General features: G+C 38.5%; 1 protein-coding gene across 5 annotated transcripts in view; it reads right to left on the bottom strand.

The window, feature by feature from the left end:
- Positions 1-21,150, bottom strand: part of CCDC14 (coiled-coil domain containing 14) — a 44,308-nt gene extending 23,158 nt beyond the window's left edge. For 2 of the 5 annotated variants that reach the window (XR_004526389.2, XM_019923263.3), the window contains exons 1-9: positions 20,909-21,013; positions 14,033-14,088; positions 13,641-13,713; positions 13,328-13,397; positions 13,113-13,235; positions 4,455-4,691; positions 4,247-4,341; positions 2,868-3,369; positions 342-483 (exon numbers count right to left, since the gene is read on the bottom strand). Coding sequence is in view for 4 of the 5 variants with exons in the window: in XM_019923263.3 (XP_019778822.2) it covers positions 342-483; positions 2,868-3,369; positions 4,247-4,341; positions 4,455-4,691; positions 13,113-13,235; positions 13,328-13,397; positions 13,641-13,713; positions 14,033-14,088; positions 20,909-20,938 (1,328 nt within the window). In the remaining variant the exon portion in view is untranslated. Of the gene's footprint in view, positions 1-341; positions 484-2,867; positions 3,370-4,246; positions 4,342-4,454; positions 4,692-12,085; positions 12,504-13,112; positions 13,239-13,327; positions 13,398-13,640; positions 13,714-14,032; positions 14,089-20,908; positions 21,048-21,105 lie in introns of those variants that run through there. The other 3 variants (XM_073804151.1, XM_033855744.2, XM_073804150.1) reach the window with 3 other exon arrangements.
- Positions 21,151-21,995: the final 845 nt, after the last annotated feature.

Here is a 21,995-nt window from a genome sequence, read left to right as displayed (position 1 = left end):
AAACTTCTGCTGTGCTATGCCATTGAGATTTTGGAGTTTGTTACTGTATGGCCTAGACTGGCCTGATAAATACCTTGAGGTAGTTCATTTTCGTCTCCATTCACTACCAACCAAGTGATAACAGATGTAAAAAAATATGTACTAGTGGGCAGAAGTAACGGAAGAGTTAGAGAATGCCAGCAATATTTGGAAAATAGGGAATGTAGAAGCACAGTAGAAGCACAGTAAGACAGTATATATCTATTTTCCTTATGAAGCCCTAGATATATCATTAGGCACTTTTGTTCTGGCCACGGGACATCTTTGCATGGAGACAAAAAAATTCAAAGAGCAATTCTTACCTGCGTAAATGAGCATTTTCACTTCTTAGTGGTTGCATGGCCAGTGCTATTTCAACCTGAATATTTGTGTTTCCATTTACTGTTGGAAGCAGAGATATATACAACTCCAGTTCTGTAATCAACCTCTGAATTTCTGAATCTTCTATAAAAGGCAGAAGAAATGAGTAAAGACAATATCATAAATTATTTTTGGATAAGATTATTCATATGTATTACTAAAAAAGAAAATATTTCAGAAATATACATACATGCTATAAACAAACTCAACTCATTTATGAATTTATTATACAAATCCTATTTTCCTCTTTCCTGCCACCTGCATTTCCTTACTGAAAAGAATTCTAAAGACATTAAGTTCAGTAAACTAAAGATTAATCTTAAGTCACAGAATTATATCAGTGATTTTTTTCAGTTAAAATGTCTAGTAGGAAGATGGTTTATATATATCTCCTAGTTCACATTTACCAAAAGACTATATTAGACTCCTATAATTGCTAAAGGGTTTCCTATAATTAATTACAGTATTAACATTTATAATAGAACCTTTGATCCTGGCATAAACAAATAACTCACTTTAGGTGATTCAATTTGGCAACACATTGAGGAAAGGTCTACTAAGATAAGATTTTATTATTTAATTTTATAAAGTAGGTTAACACAATCAGCTACACTTCATTTGATGTAGCATCAAAAGCAGTTATGATTTTTGTTATTAATTGTGGGGAGTGGATGGTTTGGGAGGTGGCAAACAGCCACAGGGAGAAGGTAGATTTTAGATCTTTTGTCCTTTTATTTTTGTCCCCTCATTTCTATTCAAATTTTCTGTGAACTGAAAACATTTGATAAATATAATATTAACTGTCTGATATCCAAAAGAGGTAAAGTGTATTCTAGTTACAAAAATTTACTCAATTCCATGAGTATTTTAACACCCTGATGGAATGTTTACATGCACATAGTAAACAACTGTGCCCAATTACAGAGCAGACTTCTACCAATCCTCCATAGAGGGGTTTTACTTGTAAGCATTGGAGGCCGAGACCTGGGCTCCACCATTTTCTAGCAATGTACCTTAGTCAAATTACTTAACTGTTGAAGCCTAGGTTTCTTCATAGTTAAATGGAGATAACAACAGTACCTCATGGGGTTGCTGAGAGGATTAAATGAAATACTGTTCTGCAAGCCTCAGTTTCCTCATCTGTAAAATGGGGACAATAACAGTACCTCATAGGGTTGCTGTGAGGATTAAACGAGATAATGCATATAAAACACTTAGCACAGTGCTGGGCACATGGTAAGCGCTCAGTAAATGATATTGTTACTATTATTATTGTTGCCAATGATTAAGTATTTGGTTAAGAAAATAGTAACAAACTTAAAGTCTAAAACCATAGGAGATTTTAATATATTAAACCGCTGGATCAACAGTGCTACAATCCTTTAGATAAATTTTAACATTTGGTACTTTTTTTGTCAGCCTGCAAATATTAGGTATTCAATCAGTGCTTCCACAATTAATTACTGTGTTTTCTAGATGACAAATCTGTAACTCACTCCAAATGAAAGCCATTATTTAGAATATACACCTATAATGAAAACATATGAATATGACCTGGCTCAAATGTCTCTTAACTCCACCCAAGACATTTTTCTTGATTTAATTAAAAAATCCCAAGAGTGAATTTAAAAGGGCATAAAAAGTTTTAGGTTCCTTCTCAAAGTGAGATTTGTTAAACATTATAACAGTTGGTTATTAAAGAAATGATGAGAGGAAATTTTCTGCACCTTTTTAAAATAGGAAAAAATTATCATTCTATTCTAGGGAGTTAATCATGTTTAGAGTCCTCTAACCCCTTAAAGTTTATCTCTATAACTGGTTGAATCTTTTCAAGGTCCTTTGAATCAAGCAGAATGAATACACACTTTCAAGTAAAAGACTGTTTGATATTCCCTAGCACATTTCAAATCCACAGGAAACAAGAGGAGCAAAACCTAAAAAATAAGAATAAAACAGACAAAATTCATTTCCTCATTAGCACAAGACATATTTCTATGGAAAATATCACAAACTCCATGTCAGTTATTCTGAATTTAAATGACATGCCACAGGGACTTTCCTGGTGGTGCAGTGGTTAAGAATCTGCCTGCCAATGCAGGGGACATGGTTTGATCCCTGGTCCAGGAAGATTCCACATGCCGTGGAGCAACTAAGCCCATGTGCCACAACTACTGAGCCTGCACTCTACGGCCCGTGCCACAACTACTGAGAATGCGCACCACAACTACTGAAGCCCGTGTGCCTAGAGCCCGTGCTCCACAACGAGAAGCCACTGCAGTCAGAAGCCCACACGCTGCAACAAAGAGTAGCCCCTGCTCACAGCAACTAGAGGAAGCCTGTGCACAGCAACGAAAGACCCAATGCAGCCATAAAAAATAATTTTAAAAATTAATTAATTAATGCTAAAATTAAAAAAAAATAAAATAAATGACGTGCCACAGAAAATTATAAAGAAAGTCTTTATCTACCTTGTTCTGCTACCAGGGCCTTGAGCTCTCCCAACAAATACTTGATAGTTCTAACTTTTTCAGCACTCTGGTTCACATTTTTTGCATTCTGCACATCCTTTATTCTTGTATCTTGCACGGGTATGTTTAAATCCTTTCTTTCACTTCTAACCTCTCCAATTTGTTCTTTAACATATTTTTCTTCTTTAATAGCCAAGAAATCTGGCTGTAATAGGGTGGGGCTGCAGCAAGTCTGACTGTCTGGATGAGAACCCAACAGTTTCGTGTATGTTTGGAAACCCTTTAGTAGGTCCGGTTCCTTAGGAACTCTTTGTTGTGGCAGAATTCCATTAGCAAGACCCAGCTGCTGAAATGTTGGAGTAGCTGGTTTGTCAGTTTGGGGCAGGCTACATGGAACTCCAAGACTAGTACTGAAGGAATTCCTTAGAACATCATCAGTACAGTCCACAGGAATTGTTCTACCTTGTGATATAACCTGGTTGTCACCATCAGTCTGAACTTCCTAAAGAAAGAAAAAAACAAGTTAAGCCTTCAAAAATGTGAGCACTGACTTGTAGGCATTAACTATAATAAACTCAAACGAAAAATGTTAGAAGATGACATTTGCAGGATAGAGTTATAGATTACCAGTAAATAAACTGAATTTCCCCTCAGCACAATATTCTAGCTTTTTAAAGCCTCTGCAATATGGGAACATTATAAAGCCATGACTAAAATAGATCGTTTACAAATATCACACATGGTTTAAAGACATCAAAAATTAGTCTACTTTGGGACTAAACAAAATCCCACTTTGGGAAATTACAATGTAAGAAAATAAGGTGAAAAAGCTTTTGCACAAATATATTTAGAGAAGTGTTATAGTGGTAAAAACTTCCTTAAATGTCTAACCATAGGTGAGTAGTCACACAGACCATGGTATATTCACTACACAGAGTACTAACAACTTATTAAAAATTTCAAAAAGGTAAATTACAATAAAGTGTTAAGTGAAAAAAGCAGTATATAAAACGTTATAAAATTTAATTATGATGATATTTTTAAAAGAAAACTAACTTAACAAATTAAAACCAGAAAACAAAACCTACACAGAGAATTAAATAACTGGAACATGCTCTATCAACGTGTTAACAGCAATTATGCCTGGGTGGTAGGTATGGGTGATTTCTTTTTTCAAGTAATCTCTTTCCCTTTCCCCCTTCACCCTTTCCCCCTCCCCCAATTAATAAGTAAAACTTTTCTAATACAAAATAACTTGAAAAAATAATTGGTCTTTACATCCTAGGGCATTAAGATACAATCAGCAAATTCAATTTTCTCTCAAGACGACAATTTCTAAAAGCAAATTACTACTTATATAGTATATAAACTGTACTCACAGAATGAACCACTGGAGGGCAGGGTGGTTGCTGAGGTAACTGGACTGGGGTAGAGGTGGATAAGCTATAATTAGAATATGGAGATGCCTGAGATTCTAAAAGGGAAAAGGGAAAAAAATGTCATTCACATCTCAGACTGCTTATACAATTACCAGGCAACTTAATTAGAGCTTATAATCATGCCATTTAAAACGTCATTCATACTAACCAGAACCAGACACAGTGTGGCAAGGTGCAGTAGGAATTCCTTTAGGGTTGTTCTTTGAAGCCAAGTTATTCATCAGTGACATCTGAGTCTGCACATGCTCACAGAGGGCTTGGTATATTATGGGTGAATACATTCTATAATGATCTTGTAGTGACCAATTTTGTGGTATATCTGATGAGTCTCTTTCACTTCCAGCAGAAGCATCATTAGGAATCTGTTTCTTATTATCTGAAGATACTAATGTGGAAGAAGGGAAAAAAGTTCTTGAAATACAATTCTTCAAAAACCTTTACCATAAGATATTAGGGAAAAAAGGACTCTCAGAAGTAGCTATCACCCCTAAAGAAAATCACCTCAAATGATTTTTTTTTTTTTTTTTGCGGTACACAGGCCTCTCACTGTTGTGGCCTCTCCCGTTGCGGAGCACAGGCTCCGGACATGCAGGCTCAGCGGCCATGGCTCACAGGCCTAGCCGCTCCGCGGCATGTGGGATCTTCCTGGACCGGGGCACGAACCCGTATCCCCCTGCATTGGCAGGCGGACTCTCAACCACTGCGCCATCAGGGAAGCCCTCAAATGATTTTTTTAAAGTAAGTAATGAATTAGGTTCTCCAGTCAAAAATCATCTACACTATGTCTTTAAAATCTTTATTAAACACTACTAATAAAATCTCTCTAATTACAAAGACCTCTCTTAGGGGGGTTACTTCTCTCTAAAATCCAGTAAAACTCTTTCACCTTGCTCCTTGTCCAGTTCATGCTCTTGAGAGGGGGAATGCAATAGAAAAGACAGATACCTTGTACAATTCTGATGCTTTGACAATAATAATAATAATGATAAAGATAAATAAATCAGAGCTTTTAGAGTGAGAATAAAAGTAGATTTAATCTACACATTGGGCTCTCAGACAAGAACTTAACCTGACATTTAAAGTCTCCAAAGCTTAACCATGACATACTTTTCCAACCATCTTCCCAACACTCTCAACTAAGAAATTTTTCATTCCAGTCGGGCCATTTTAGACACCTAAAACAAGCTTTTCTCACTTTCCCAAAACATCACTCATGATGAACCATTCTTTCCAATTCAATTCTACCTACTCACCAAAGCTCATCTGAAGGCTTCTCTCTCCCACGAAGCCTTTTCCAGTCATTCTAGTCTAGTGACTGCTCTCCACCATCCCAGAGCACATATTGTCTATACAAATCATATATCACTTGCATATTGTACTATATTGCTTATCTTTCATTCTCTTGTCTACCTGACTAAACTATAAGATTCTTTAGGCAGGACTGTATTTATACTTCATTACTTTCTCCCACAGTGTCTTGTATTAATCTATGTACAAAGCAGTACAAAGTAGAAACCTGGTATTAATAAACTAATACATGAAAAACAAGAGTTTTCTACAGAGCACTACTCTATAGATCACTATCAAAATCTATTTCTTTGTCTAATAAGATCCCCTTGCCAAATGTTTTTTTAAAGACTATTAATAGAAATGAGAGTGTTCTTGGTAGATCATAGGTTATCAGAGTACAAAGTAAGTTCAGAAAAATATACAGCTTTTGGCAAAAGCTTACCAAAGCTAAATATATATTCTATGACATAGCAATTACACTTCTGGGTATATACCTAACAGAAATGAGTATTTATGTCTACTAAAACAGTGGTCCCCATCCTTTTTGGCACCAGGGACCGGTTTCGTGGAAGACAATTTTTCCACAGACCGGGGTGGGTGGGGGAATGGTTCGGGCTGTAATGCGAGCCATGGGGAGTGATGGGGAGCCAGAGGGAGCGGTGGGGGGCGGTGGGGGGCGGTGGGGAGCCATGGGGAGCGGCAGAGGAAGCTTTGCTGGCTCACCTGTGGCTCACCTCCTGCTGTGCATCCCGGTTCCTAAGAGGCCGTGGGGGGAGGAACTGGGGACCCCTGTACTAAAAGATGTGTATGAGAATGCTCACAACAGCTTTATTTGCAGTAGCCAAAAACTGAAAACACCCAAATAGCCATGAATAGTAGAAATGGATGAATTGTGGTATAGTCATCTGAAACTATACAGCAATGGAAAAGAACAAATTACTGATATACTCAAACTACCTATATGAAATTAACAGATATGATGTTGTGTGAGAGTCAGACACAAGACTACATAGTGTACAACTGCATTTACATGAAGTTCAAAACTAATAGAACTATCCAATGGAGATAGAAGTCAGAAAAGTGGTTACTCAAGGATGAGGAGATAGGTGGTGGTGAGAATACTGAGGGGTAGGAGCCTGGTAGGGTACTGAAAATGTTCTATATTTTCATCTGGGTGATATGGGTGTACCCCATATGCAAAAATTTATTGAGATTTATGCACTTGCTTTATGAAAGTTACTCCTTAATTATTTAACAAGTGAAAACAGTTAAATTTTTTAAAATGGTATGGAATTCCCCAAATACATATACAATTTATTGAAAATAAAAACATTGCTAAAAGCATAAAACTTACAAGTAAAAGCAAAAAGTTAAAGGCAGCTGAAATATTATAACCAATAAAGATAGAAAAATACTACTAAATTAATATTTGACTATGAAAATGGTTGGAGATATTGGATGCTTCCATTTTGACTTGGGCTATACTCTTCCTTTTGAGATAATCTATTGCTGTGAACATACTTCCTTGGCCTGAATATGAGCTCTAACAGTTACTAGCTGAATAACTTCTGGCAAATTATTCAACCTCTCTTGGCCTCCTCTTCCTCATCAGAAAAATGATGATAAGAGCATTATCTGTTTCATAAGATTGTTGTGAAAAGTAAACAGCACATGTAAAGTATCAATGTCTAGCACATAGTGAGAACTCAATAAATGTTATATCTATTACCAAATGGCTACAAAGTCTTAATACGGACAAATAAATATTTCATATTCACAAATCTTCCCAACTGCTGTCAATAAAATATCTCTAACCATGTGCCCTCTGAGGTGACATGCAGTAACAATTATTCTTCACTCCCTGAATATATGAGCTACAACAAATTGGTTAATAAACATTTCTGTAAAAAAAAATTATTTCTTAGTGGAAATACAATTTTATAATAAACAAAATGGAAAAGCATCCTCCTAAAATAGTTTAACTTTGAAATCTAAAATGATGAAGGGTGAGATCACAGGCAGCCCACGGCCATCCAGCACATTACTCTTCCTTTCCTCCTGATTCCTAGGTCTCTCTTCTGCTCCTGGGTTTCTTTTGGTCCCATAAGATAAGAATTGTCTGGTTTGAGGAATTCTCAGATTTTACACTCATAGTTCCCAAGCACTGGCACTCATTCACTTTTCAAGGGATGGTTTTCACAATCTCTGATAAAGAGGAGCTACAATATTATGCCTTTGCCAGCAGATGGCATCATCCAACATAAATTAATAAACCTCAAACACTTCTTAAAATTCAAAGCTTTAGAATTAACATGACTTACTTTGCTCCTTTATTAACTCACTCTATGTGAAACTCTACTGAGAATGTTGTATATCTGTATTTAAGAGACAAAATCTTAAAGCAAATTATCTAAGACAAGTTAAAAACCATAAATGGATACACAATTTTAAAATTAAAAAAAAAAAAACACCACCAACAACAAAATAAGCCTGTTACTACACAAATACAAACGAAGTATATTTTCTTGCTCTTGTTCACTATAAAAAAGCACCCTACATAAACATTTTACCAAACAGCTTAGGACAGCAATGCCTAACTGGTGTCAGGTGATAACTATTTATTCAGTCCACAAAACTTTTTCTGTCCTTGAATTTTAGCTGCTGTACAGCACTGTTGCTTGGATGTACAAGCATTGTCTGACAGGTAAGATAATTCCTGCCACCCAAATACAGAACAGACATCTACTGCGGATAAGAGCTGCTGGATGCCTATTATAATATGAAATACGTGAAAGAACACCTGGCCTTGATACGGGCAATCGAAGCTCAAAATATTCTGCCTGTAGCAGTTTATTTCCCCAAGGTGAGGGCAGAAATATATACATGATACTGAAAGTAGGTCACATGCCCACAGCATTCAACACAGCTATCAAGATGTAAAAAGTTGCTTATTAAAAAAATGTCTTTTTTCTTTGAGTGTCAGGAGCACTCTCAAGCAAGCTCTCAACGCATTTCTGGAACTGCCTTTCTGCCTCCTTCCTCCCAGTATGCAACGGGGTGGGTGAGCGTGACTCCACAGACGCTCAGTGATCAGGCAGGTACCAGACAGAAAGTAAGTACGGAGCCCAAGCCCCAGAAGACAGTTAACACCAAATAGTAAGATAATGTATGCTAAAGTTAAAATGATACATAGATACCAGTTAACATGCTGTAATAGATTCCTGAAGTTCTAGTTATGATTATCTCACTTATGCAGAGATGGAAAAGAAAGCAAGTGCTGAGTTTGGTTTTTGTGTATTTTGAGCACTGTGCCAACAGAGCAAAAACCTTGTACTGGTTAACAGCTGCTAACCACAAAAAAGAAAAAAAAGATGATCCTTTCTAGACAGTGCTACAGTTTGGTAAACTAAAAAAGAGTAATTTAAGCAAAGGGAAAGAGGCTTCTGCTTCTGAAGAGTCAACCTTAGGAGTAAGTCAATGAGAACCACTTCTAATACTGCAACCCTAAAGGAGACTGTCCTATGGGATATAGGTCTTTCCGAGGATGAAAGTGTAGGGGAAATGACAATAAGATTATATCCTGATCACGGGCCAGAACTGCTGATCTGACTCTAATCCAAAGAAGAATTTAATGCCAGGGGCCCAGAATGCTAGATCTCTCTCATTTGCTTCCCCAAACCCGTCTTCTACCCGTCTCCACCCTGCTCTGCTCTCTCTGGGATGCTAATCTGTATGGATTACATTGTTAAGAGACATTCCTTCATGGGTCTCTTCTGCTCCTACATGTTTTGCTGGGTCTACCAAAAAAGTAAAGCCTTGACCTAAGCTCTTTACCTGGGCCATTTCTCAGGGTTGTGTTTGTACTGAGCAACTTTGAGGGATAAGGTAATGTTTCCCCCTGAGACAAGTACAGGCTTGCTTACTACTTACTACAAAACCAGTGGATTCCCCAAGCTCAGCGGTCGTCAGCTGAAGCTTAAACCTACAGCATGTGCAGTATCCACCTGGGTCCATCCCGTCATCCCAGTGGGAAATGGCAGCAAGGGAGAACCAAGACAAATATGCTGCTGTGCATGAGTAATAAAGTCCTTTGTCTCTGACCCAGAGTCTCGTGTCTCCTGTCAACATGCATGACACAGTAAGGCTAAATTATTAGTTGTAAGAATGAAAATCAAATCCCAGACCAGATATACAACAGGGTTCCAGTTGGGTCCAATCCAATGGGAGTCTCAGCATTATCATGGAAAGGAAGAAGCATGAATTCAAAGTATTTATTCCCAACTCCCTCTCTATGAGGCCACCTTGGGCTGGCTTTGTCACTGCTCTTCTCAAGGCAGCCTACTCTACACAACAGTATCTCTTGAGTCCCAGTACCCTCTTCCTCACCTCATTCCTTAAGGCCTAAGGATAATAAAAGCTCTGTTCCTGCTGCTAGCACTGGGCTAGCACAATCCCTTGTGGTTTCCATATACTCTAGTCACATCTTTGTAATGAGTTTCTTTGTAAATAAACCATCTTAGAATTATCTTAATTTGAGTGTGGCCATCTATTTTCTGTTGGAACTCTGATAACAAACAGCTAAGCTGGGATCCAACAAGTTGCTACCACGGCACCATTGCCAGCCATGTACATTCTAAATGAGAGTTCCCTGAGAAAGGGAGCCCTGGACAAAAAATAACCTGCCTTGAGAAAAAAAAGTAAGAGACTGGAGGAATAGGTAGATGGCGCTACCACTCCTTTCTTTGTCCACTGGGCCCCCAAAATGGGCTTCTACTTTAAGAATTAGACCAGGGGTTAGCACACTTTTTCTTTTTTTTTTTTTTTATTTTTTTATTTTTTTTTTAACATCTTTATTGGGGTATAATTGCTTTACAATGGTGTGTTAGTTTCTGCTTTATAACAAAGTGAATCAGTCATACATAAACATATGTTCCCATATGTCTTCCCTGGACACTTTTTCTTAAAAGGCTAGAGAATAAACATATTATGTTTAGCAGGGCTGATTGTCTCTGTCACAACTACTCAACTCTGCCACTGCAGCACAAAAGTAGCCATGGAAAATATATAAATGAGGGACTTCCCTGGTGGTCCATGGTAAAGAATCCGCCTTCCAATGCAGGCGACACGGGTTCGATCCCTGGTCGGGGAACTAAGATCCCACATGCCGCCGGGCAACTGAACCTGTGCACCACAACTGCTGAGCTTGAGCACCTCAAGGAGAGAGCCCACGTGCCACAAGTAGAGAGAGAAAACCTGCACACCACAACCAGAGAGAAGCCTGTGCACCACAATGAAGAACCCGTGGGTCACAACAAAAGATCCCACGTGTCTCAATGAAGATCCAGTGTGCTGCAAATAAGACGCAATGCAGCCAAAAAAATATAATAATAATACTTTAAAAAAAAGAAGAAAATACATAAATGAATTAGTATGGCTGTGCTCTGATAAAACTTTATTTACAAAATAAATGACTAAACATTATTTATAAAGCAAAACTGGCTGTAGTATGCTGACCCTGGTTTAGACCAATGTTGTCCAATAGAAATATAATGTAAACCATATATGCAACTTTAAATTTTCCAGTAGCAATATTAAAAAAATTAAAAATGGGTAAAATTAATTTTCATGTTTTATTCAAATCAATATAGCCAAAATATTAACATTTCAATATGTAATTAACATTAAGTTATTTTTTGCATTAAATATTCTAAGCATACTGTGTATTTTACTATTAAGCACATCTCAATCTGGATGGTAAATTTTCATCAGAAATCCTTGATCTGTATTAGATTTAATAAAATTTACAGTTGAGGGCTTCCCTGGTGGCACAGTGGTTGAGAGTCCGCCTGCCGATGCAGGGGACACGGGTTCCTGCCCCGGTCCGGGAAGATCCCACATGCCGCGGAGCGGCTGGGCCCGTGAGCCATGGCCGCTGAGCCTGCGCGTCCAGAGCCTGTGCTCCGCAATGGGAGAGGCCACAACAGTGAGAGGCCCGTGTACCGAAAAAAAAAAAAAATTTACAGTTGAAAAAAGTAGATTCATGTACCTGTTATTCCAAACATACTCAAAAGTTTTCTAATAACTGGATCAAGTACCAGTTTTCAAATTAAAATTAAATTTAAGTAAAATTAAATAACATTTACAATTCAGCTCCTTGGTTGTACTAGCCATACTTGGAATGTTCAATGGCCACATTTGGCTACAGACTGCCATCTTGAGCAGAGCAGGTCAAGACAATACGAGGCTAAATGTGACTGGCCTCCAAGATAGGTTAGTAAGTTGTTTCCTCTGCCTTAGTTCTCTGACTCAGGACCACCTGCAACATCAACCTCTAGTCCTATGAATGTTCTGCCCTCGTTTTCTCAGCCTCTTTGCCTGGATCCTGATCTCTTAATACCCAGGGCTATTGCTGTAGATAATTTTCTAGACTTCACTCCTTGCCTAAGCTGAATCTAAGTGTGCACTGCTGTGTTAACATTTTTGGCCCACCTGAACTGTGGAACTAGCTGGTTCCATTCTTGACCATCTGAATTCCCATTGTGGACTTTTATTTTTTCTTTTTAAATAAATTTATTTATTTAATTTTGGCTGTGTTGGGTCTTCGTTGCTGCATGTGGGCTTTCTCTAGTTGCAATGAGTGAGGGCTACCCTTAGTTGCGGTGCGAGGGCTTCTCGTTGTGGTGGCTTCTCTTGTTTCGGAGCATGGGCTCTAGGCGCACGGGCTTCAGTAGTTGTGGCTCGCAGGCTCTAGAGCACAGGCTCAGTAGTTGTGGCACACAGGCTTAGTTGCTCCATGGCATGTGGGATCTTCCTGGATCAGGGATTGAACCCTTAACCACTGCGCCACCATGGAAGCCCCATTATGGACTTTTTCATTTCCATTTTGGGCTATCTTGTTCTACAGGCCTCTACGGAACAACATAATCAAAACTTGATTATTCTAAACTGCTTGCTGAATTATTACACTTAATTAAGTCAGCAAGATTAACTGTGAGGGTATAAAACATCCTTGGCCACAGTCACCATCAATCAGTGGCAGGCCTTCTTTCCTTACATATCTTATCCAACTTGGAATTTTACCTTCCTATTACCATGTCTTCTAACTGTGCAGCTCAAAAATTGAGCTATTGAACCTACTTAAAAAATATATATATATATACACATAAAGTATTTTTAAAACAATAAATATACACATGAAACCCAACCAATTTGTGAATATCTATGAAAACAAGGGGCAGGGAGAACAAAGATAACTCTATACACCTCCCAAATGTCAAAATGAGTTTGAACCTTTCCTCCTACAAACCTAGCCACTTTTTTTTCTACTTTTCTTCTTGGAAAAGTAACTACTCAGTGATTAGAAGCTGAACAGAGGGGAAAAAAAGCACAAGCACACACACACACACCTGAATAACCAACGTTATTAAAATGAATCCAACTGCATAATCCCAATAATTTATCAAAACCCCCAGAATTAAGTATTATATTTAAATAAATAAGAGAAAAAAATACTTACAAATTTCCTTCCAGACTACAGAAGGTACAGTATGTTTTTCATGTCCTTTCTTTTTAGATCCATATTGTTTGCTTTCTACAGGTCTGGGGTTATATCTATTTTCTGAATATGCTATTTCTGAACCTACTATTAATCAAAACAAAAATTCATTAGCATTAAAAGAACTACTTAATTGAGAAAAGGTGATCAGCAAAGAAGCATTTAAAAAATAAAACCTGAATCTTCATTTCTCAAAATGTCCCGCAGCAAAGCAGCACAACCATCAAGCCCTTGTACAGTTTCAGTCTGCAAAGAGAAAGTCATTTAGAAATTTGTATACAAAATTTTAATTCAGGAAAAAAAAATTCTGTAATTTAAAAATTTCCCTATTTAGAAGCAATTTATTATCGGTAGAAGACTTGTTTTAAAGTAAAAAGTCTTCATTAGAGCAATTAATACTTTACTTTTGAATTTTTATTCCCACTTCTTAGCTTTTACCTGAAAACTAATTAAAATAGCATATATTGTATCTATTCAGTTTAATCTTACCTGACTTTCTGAATCAGAATGAGTGGGGTAGCCAGAATCTGCATTAAGACGAGATATCTTTCTCAAATGGGTCCTAGAAAACAAGTTTGTTAATATCTTTACATATGACACAAAAAGTTGTTTTCCCAAAATATATTATAAACAGACATTCTCTTTCCAGTGAAGGTTGGATAAGAAAGTTTGTCCATGTAAAAGATGGATTTATGCAGGACTTTATGAAGATTGTAAAGACTAAAATGATCAACATGGGTAAGATATGAAAAGTCCCTCCCCAGACTTTTGTGAAGGTAGAGCCCCATTTAGTTCTCTAGGGTAGGAAAAATTTAGTCTAGCCCAAACACTTGAAAATCTCTTGAGATTTCCTGAAGTTGTAAACTTCTTTACGTACTTACCCTTTCTTTCCATTTGTTAATTTAGCAGGTCCAGTGTGCTTTCCTGAAGATAATACCTATGACATAATGCATTATATTGTAGTATATATACAAATATTTTTTCTATTACATTCTCAGTATGCTGTTTGGACAAAACCTGAAATGTTATTCATTGTTTCCGTTCCCTTTTTTACTGTGGTAAAACATACACAAAATAAAATGTACCATTTTAGCCATTTTAAAGTATACAGTTCTGTGGCATTAAATACATTCACATTGCTGAGCAACCAACACCACCATCCATCTCCAGAACTTTTTCATCTTCCCAAACTGAAATTCTGTACCTATTAATCATTAACGTCTCATCCCCTCCTCCCCTAAGCTCCTGGTAACCACCCTTCTACTTTCTGTTGCTATTAATTGGCTATTCTGGGAAGTTCATATAAATGTAATCATACACTATTTGTACTTTTGTGACTGGCTTATTTTGCTTAGCACAATATCTTCATATTGTAACATGTACAAAATTTCCTTCCTTATTAAGGCTGAATAATACTCTTTTTTTTTTTTTTTTTTTTTTTGCAGTACGCGGGGCTCTCACTGTTGTGGCCTCTCCCGTTGCGGAGCACAGGCTCCGGACGCGCAGGCTCAGCAGCCATGGCTCACGGGCCCAGCTGCTCCGCGGCATATGGGATCTTCCCAGACCCGAGCACGAACCCGTGTCCCCTGCATCAGCAGGCGGACTCTCAACCACTGTGCCACCAGGGAAGCCCCAATACTCCATTTTATATATGTACCATGCTATTTTTAATAAAACCCACAATTACAACTGAACTCTTATAATTTGTTCTATATAGATGTCAAGCAAACAACACATACATTTGTGTCTTAAGTCTATTTAAGCTGAAAATGAAGTTGAGATATTATTTTAATCAGAAGTATCTACCATAGTAAGTTTGGACAATACTCAACCGCTGAACATGTTTTACATTCCCCAGTTCTTCAAAACATACAAGTTAATTCAAGATACAGGGCAGAGTCCATAACTCTGATTTTATTTATCCACGTTCTTTAGAATGCCTGACAAGATTAGCACATGAAAACTCTACCATTCCTCTTTATCTATATCTCATTCTCTCAATCTTTCTTTTTAAAAACATATGTTGTTTTTTTAATTTTTGATTTAAAAAATACCTTAGGTGGGCTACCTTTTGTGTAGAATAAAGAAAAAAATTTGCTTCTACATGCATCCAATACCTTGAGAGTTACAAAAGAAATAGTTAATTGTAGTTGCCTCTGGGGAGGGAAACAATCTGGGAGACAGAGCAAGAAGGGAGACTTTCCATGGTATACCTTTTTATATCTTAAAAACTTTATATCATATAATCTCTATTCAAAATATAACTTTTAAAAGACACAATTAAATTCCCTACTCACTCCCTCATTCTAGCCTTCAGGTGTAGTCACTGTTGGCAGTTATACTTAGGATTTTTCTTGACATGTTTACATATTTCATTCCAAGACAGCTTTGAGCACTAACTATTAAACTTTCTGGAGTTATACAATATTCTGTTATTTGCTTGAATATGTACACTCTCCTTCTAAGAATGCTACTGAGAATACATTTTTTTTAATTGGGTTGATAAAAAGTTTTACTTCTCCTTAAGATAGCTTCGAATATGATGGAGTCATAAAGCCAGCAGTGAGAACCAACATTGGCGGAAGTAAGATCCCATGTAACATAGCTCCGCTGGCCCCTGCATGACCCCCTCAGGGTCTTTCCTTTCACAATATCTATGTCGGTGTCCTGGCCAGGACCACAATAAAAAGCCAAACCATTGTGCTGCTAGGTCTAAAAACAACTACCACAATAATTATCTTTCAAAATTAAAATTAGTATACTATCTGAGATAAATAATGGCATAATTGTAAGATTATATACAGCATTTCTCCAAAAAACACACACATTAGGTTATATTACAGAAAACCAGGTAGAGAAAATTAACCAAAATAAAGCACCCTGTAACAGTATCACACTGGCACATTTCCTTCAAATTTATTTTGTATTCTTTATTTTGAAATAATAGTACAAATAATTGTATACATGTCACCAAGATTCCCCAACTGCTGACATTTTACTACATCTGCCATGTTCTCTCTCAAAAAAAAAGTATATAATTACGTTTTGTCTGAACCATTTCAGATTAAGTTACAGACATGATACCACTTTATATTTAAATATTTACTCCTGGGACTTCCCTGGTGGAGCAGTGGTTGGGTAGTCGCCTGCCAATGCAGGGGACACGGGTTCGATCCCTGGTCCGGGAGGATTCCACATGCCGGGGAGCAACTAAGCCCTTGTGCCACAACTACTGAAGCCCACGTGCCTAGAGACCATGCTCCACAACAAGAGAAGCCAGCACAATGAGAAGCCCGCGTGCTGCAATGAAGAGTAGCCCCTGCTCGCTGCAACTAGAGAAAGCTCGTGCGCAGCAACGAAGACCCAACGCAGCCAAACATAAATAAAATAAATTTATACAAAAATATTTATGCCTAAATATTTCCTAAGGACAAGGTCACTCTCTCATATAACCAAAGTATAATTATCAAAATCAGGGAATTAACACTGAAACCATACTATAATCTAATCTACAGATCTTATTCACATTTTGCCAATTATCCCAACACTGTACTTTATAGAAAAAAAATTCTGGCCCCCATCCAATCGAGGATCATATGTTGCCTTTTAAGTTGTCCTATCTCTTTAGCCTCCTTTAATCTGGAACAGATCCTCGGGTTGTCATTCATTGTCTTTTGCAGCCTTGACATATTTAAAGAGTATGAGCAGTTACTTTGGTAGCATGTCCCTCTGGACATTTAGACTTGTCTGCTTTCCCATGATTAGTTTCAGGTTGTGCTTTTTTGGCAGGAATACCACAAAAGGGATGTTGTATCCTTCTCAATACAATATGAGCAGGCATATGATGTCAGTTTGCCCCATTACTGGCGATGTTAAGTTTGATTAAAGATGGTGCCTATCAGAGTTTTCACTACAAGGTTACTATTTTTACCTTTGTAAATATTAAGCATTTTGTGGGGAGATACTTTGAAATTACACAGACATCCTATTAATCAAACTTTCGTCCAGTAGCATCCGTTGAGGATTCTTGCCTTAATCATTTGTCAAATGGTGATTTTTCTAACTTACATCATTCCTTCTACATTTATTAGCTGGCATTCAACCTTAGTGAAGTACTTCTTCATTTGTTAGTACGGACTTACTGATTCCTGTTTTACTTAACGGGTTATGATGCATTATTATCATTATTTATACTAACGCTCAAATTGTCCCAGATTCTGTCAGTAGGAGTGTTTTTAAACCGGCTCCTGTATCTTTTTAACATGCCCCCATTATTTTTTGAGCTAATGCTTACAATACCCTGATCCAGTTTTTTTTTCATTGTGGTAACATGAAATCTACTCTCTTACCAAACTTTTAAGTGCACAACATAGTATTGTTAACTATAGTATGATGATTATAGCAGAACTTACTCATCGTGCATAATTAACAGTTTATACTCATTGAATAGCAACTCTCCATTTCCTCCTCCCTCCAGCCCCTGGCAACTACCATTCTACCCTCTGCTTCTATGAGTTTCACTATTTTTAGATACCTTATATAAGTGGAATGATGCAATATTTGCCCTGTGACTGGCTTATTTCACTTAGCATAGTAGCCTCAAGGCTCATTTATGTTGCATATAGCAGGATTTCCTTCCTTTTTTTAAGGCTGAATAACATGCCATTGAGTATCCACTAATCCATCAATGGACATTTAGGTTGTTACCACATCTTGGCTATTGTGAATAATGTTACATGAACACAGGAGTGCAAATATCTCCTCAAGATTCTGTTTTTAATTTTTCTGGATAAATATCCAAAGGGGGACTACTGTATCACATGATCTATTTTTAATTTTTGAGGAAACTTCACATTGTTTTTCATAGCGGCTGCACCCTTTTACGTTCCCATCAACAAGTGTACAAAGATTCAAATTTCTCCACATCCTCACCAACACTTGTTATTTTCTGGATTGTTTTTTGCTGTTGTTGTTTTGTGCTTTTTTTAATAGTAGTTATCCTAACAGGTGTGAGGTGATATCTCATTGCAGTTTTGATTTGCATTTCCTTGATTAGTGATGTTGACCATCTTTTCATATACCTGTTGGCCATTTGTTTGTACGTCTTCTTTGGAGAAATGCCTATTCAAGTCTTTTGCCCATTTTTCAATCAGGTTGTTTGGTTTTTTGCTGTTGAGTTGTAGCAGTTCCTTATATATTTTGTTTATGAACCCTTTATCAGATATATGGTTTACAAATTCTTCTCCCATTCCATAAGTTGCCTTTTCACTCTGTTGTTTCCATTTTATTTTTATATATCTAGGTCTCAGCCCTAGAGTTGACCATTTTTCCCAAAAGTCATGGTTCCTTTTAGTGGACAACAGTATTTAAAAACCAAAATCTAGGCAATAGCTGTGCTATTTGCTACTGGAGCTTCATATGGATTATTTATTTAGTCATCATGACTAGATAGTTGCAATTTTGAGTCTTGTGTTTTTACTTTTAAGTCTTTTTCCATATTAACATAGTCTTCAAATTTTTTAATGGTTGTGTAGTATTTCCTTGAGTGGAAGTAATATAATATGCCCTTGGTTTGTTTCATATTTTTCACAGTCAAAAAACAAATCTGAAATGTTTTCATATACTGAAAATAGCCTTTCACATTCAAGATTAAAAGCTTAATTATTTGATAACAGGTTATTAGTTGTTTAAAGGACCTAGATACAAACTGCAAAACCACTTTCCAAAACAAGTGCCCCAAATGGCAATGCATGACAGAATCAGTTTGCTTTATCTCACATTTACTCCCGCTAAGTATTATCATTAAACTTTCTACTTTGCTATTTGAGAAAATCGTAAATATTTCTTAGGAGTCATATCTCCTACCAACAAGTGCAAGATAAAATTACATTTGTAGAATAATTTAGTGTACTAAAGCCTTTCATTTCCATTTAATCCACACCCTGTGAGTTGTTATTACTTCTGCGAGATGGGAACCTAAATTTCAGAAAGGTGGCTTGTTCAAAGTCATATATCTAAGAGATGTTTAAAAGAGTAATGTTTAAAAGAATGGACTCTGGCACCAGCTATGTGGGTCTCAATCCTGTCTCCACTGCTAACCAGCTGTGTAACTGCAAGGAAGTTATCTGAAGTCTCCATCCCTCAATTTCCTCATCAATAAAATGAGGAGTGTTATCTACCTCCTAAGATTGTTGTGAAGATTAAATGAGAAATTACATGTAATATCTGTAGTAGTGCTACCCAAATGTTAGCTGCTATTATTATCATTGAGATGGTAATAAACTGTTTCTAAGGGGGCTAAATTGTGTTGCACAATTTATGCCAAGTGTGAAACAGATGTTTTATCAGGTTCTCTCATTTAATCTCCCCAATTCTTTGAGGCAGAATTTTACACCTATGTTATAGATAAGGAAAAGGAGGCTCGGAGCAGTAAAAAGTACTTTGCTTACTATCACTATGACAGTAGTGGCAGAATTGGAATTTGAATCCGGAGGTGACTGTGACTACAAAAACCATGTTTTTCCCCCTTGCTGACTGCACGTATTCTGCATTCATTCAATATAAAAGAAAGATCTATAAGGGTGGGGCTGCTCTGGAAGTACTCATGAAGAAAATCTGGAGCCAGGTTTTGGAAAAAAATGTAAAATTCACGTTAATGGGGAAGACAGCATTAAAAGTGAGTTGATAAATGAAGGAAGACCAAACAAAGGGATGCATGTGTGGATATACTTAAGGAGGAGTAAGATCACTCTAAGTAGAGGGTCTGAGTGAGGACTGACTGATTCCTATTGGTTGACTGATTACCTGAAAATACAGAGATAAACTGTTTAGTAGCGGAGGAAGCCGAGCAATGTCTCTAGGCTGAAAAATGGCTTGATAAGGGTTAGCAAGGGCACAAAAGGGGCGCTGAGGGGCACCCAAACGATGGAAATGTGAGAGTGTTAGAGAAGACTTCTGTAAGTGGTCCTTGAGCTGAGGGACAAGAGACGGAAAGTGAAGATTTCAGGCAGAGAAGGGCATTCTAGTCAGAACAAAGAGGAAAGGCACAGAGGCCTGAGAGAACACGGGCGCCCAGGGCACTGGAGAACACACAGGTGAAGAGCTCTGGGTATTACTGGAATGGGGGTGGAGGCTGGTAAGGAATGCACGGGCCCGATCGAAAAATGGCTGTGTGGACAGGCCAAAGAACTGAGATTTTATCTTGGAAAAAAAAAACAGGAAGAAGTGTTCCAGAGCTGGATTTTAAGCAGAAAAGAGAATCGATGAGGGGCGTGCATTTGAGGAGGGGTAAGGCTAAATGCAGGGACACTAACTGGGAGAGTTGTGGGTTTTTTTTTAACTAGTAGTAAAATACCAGCAACTGTGACGGAAGATCCAGCTAGTAGCGGCACTTGTTGGAAAAGCCGAGAACCTGTAGTTGGTGCAACAACGTCCTGAGACTCCGAGAGGTCAAGTCACCCACCCAGCGGCGGAGGCTGGACACGAACCCGGGGCCCACACCAAAGCCAGCGCTCAGGTGGACCCCAACGATTACAACAGAATATACATCTAAGGGCAGAGCGGCTGTGTTAGGGTGTTACGATTAGGTCCCCACCCCACCCCCGCCTCGTCTCCTCTCCCAGCATTTATTTTTAGTGCGGCAGCACTGTCTCCGTTTTTACTTTTTGTCCCAGGGAGCTCTGCACGTCTCCCGGCCCGAGGACTCCCTCCGTCCCTCTCCACCCTCACAGTGGACTCCTCAGGTCCGCAGACCTCACCTGGCCCGGTCGAGATCCGGACCTGACCATCTCTCGCAGCTTCAGAAAAGCCCATGCGGAGGGAAGCAGAGCCGCACTGTAAAAGGAATTAACCGCCGCGGACTCCCGACCCCCTCTTGGCCCGCCCTCCAAGCTTCCGCTTCCGGGAAGGAGCCCGCCGAACGCCGCGCCTCATTGTCTCCGGCGCGCAGACAAACCTCTCCTACCCGCAGTCCGCAGCCCTGCGCTTGCGCAATAGGCCCCTGTCGGACCTCGGCTCGTCACACTCCGGCGGAGGGCGAGAGACGCACAGAACGCCGGCGAGCTCGGCTTGGCCAGGTGCGGGGCGGAGCGGGGCCTGGAGGGGGCGGGGCGGGGGGCGGGGCCGGGGCAAGGCCGCACCGGGAAGGGCCGGGCGAGCAGCTGGAACGCTGGGCTGAGCGGGATTTCGGATCACCTGGGAGACCTGAGTTCTGCGTCCTGCGTCCCTGCAGCGAGGGTTTCCATGGAGGAGCGCTGCCCTGCATCAGCTGGGAGAAGTGGCGAAGGGGACCCGCCGGGACCAGAGGAAGGGACTGCTGTAGAGGGCGAACAGGTTTCTGAAGGAATTCCTCTGGCTCTGGGTTTTGACTGTATTTTTAGTTGATGTTTAGTATACCATTTTGAATGTATTTGTTCTTGATAATCAATAAAAATCAATCCTCGGTCTCGTTATCTCTGCGTAATTCTGATGACAGTTGCAAATTTTTCACTTTGTGGCCCTCGATCTCAGAACGGCGCTCATTAGTTGCGATTTTGGTTTTACTTCCAAGCATAGTTGTTTACTCTTCCGTGGAAGTAATCACTGTTAATAAAGAATAACAATATTCTTACCATTGGCATGCTGCACGAATTTTAATGTGAATGGCTTTGTTCTTTTAAGGTATTTAGTTTGGGGTTAATGTTTTAAATCAAGTTGGGGAAAAATTAATAACCCAATTGATTTCATTTTTTTAAAGGGAAAAAATCTACGTTTTGAAAGTCTTAATTAGAATTAAAATAACCCAGAAACTGAAATCTGTCCATCAATATATTGCACACTCATACTGAGTGATTTGGGGAAACTAGG

This window comes from Tursiops truncatus, chromosome 4, assembly GCF_011762595.2.
Source record: "Tursiops truncatus isolate mTurTru1 chromosome 4, mTurTru1.mat.Y, whole genome shotgun sequence".
NCBI classification, from domain to species: Eukaryota; Metazoa; Chordata; class Mammalia; order Artiodactyla; family Delphinidae; genus Tursiops; species Tursiops truncatus.
This window is presented reverse-complemented; position numbering and strand designations above follow the sequence as displayed.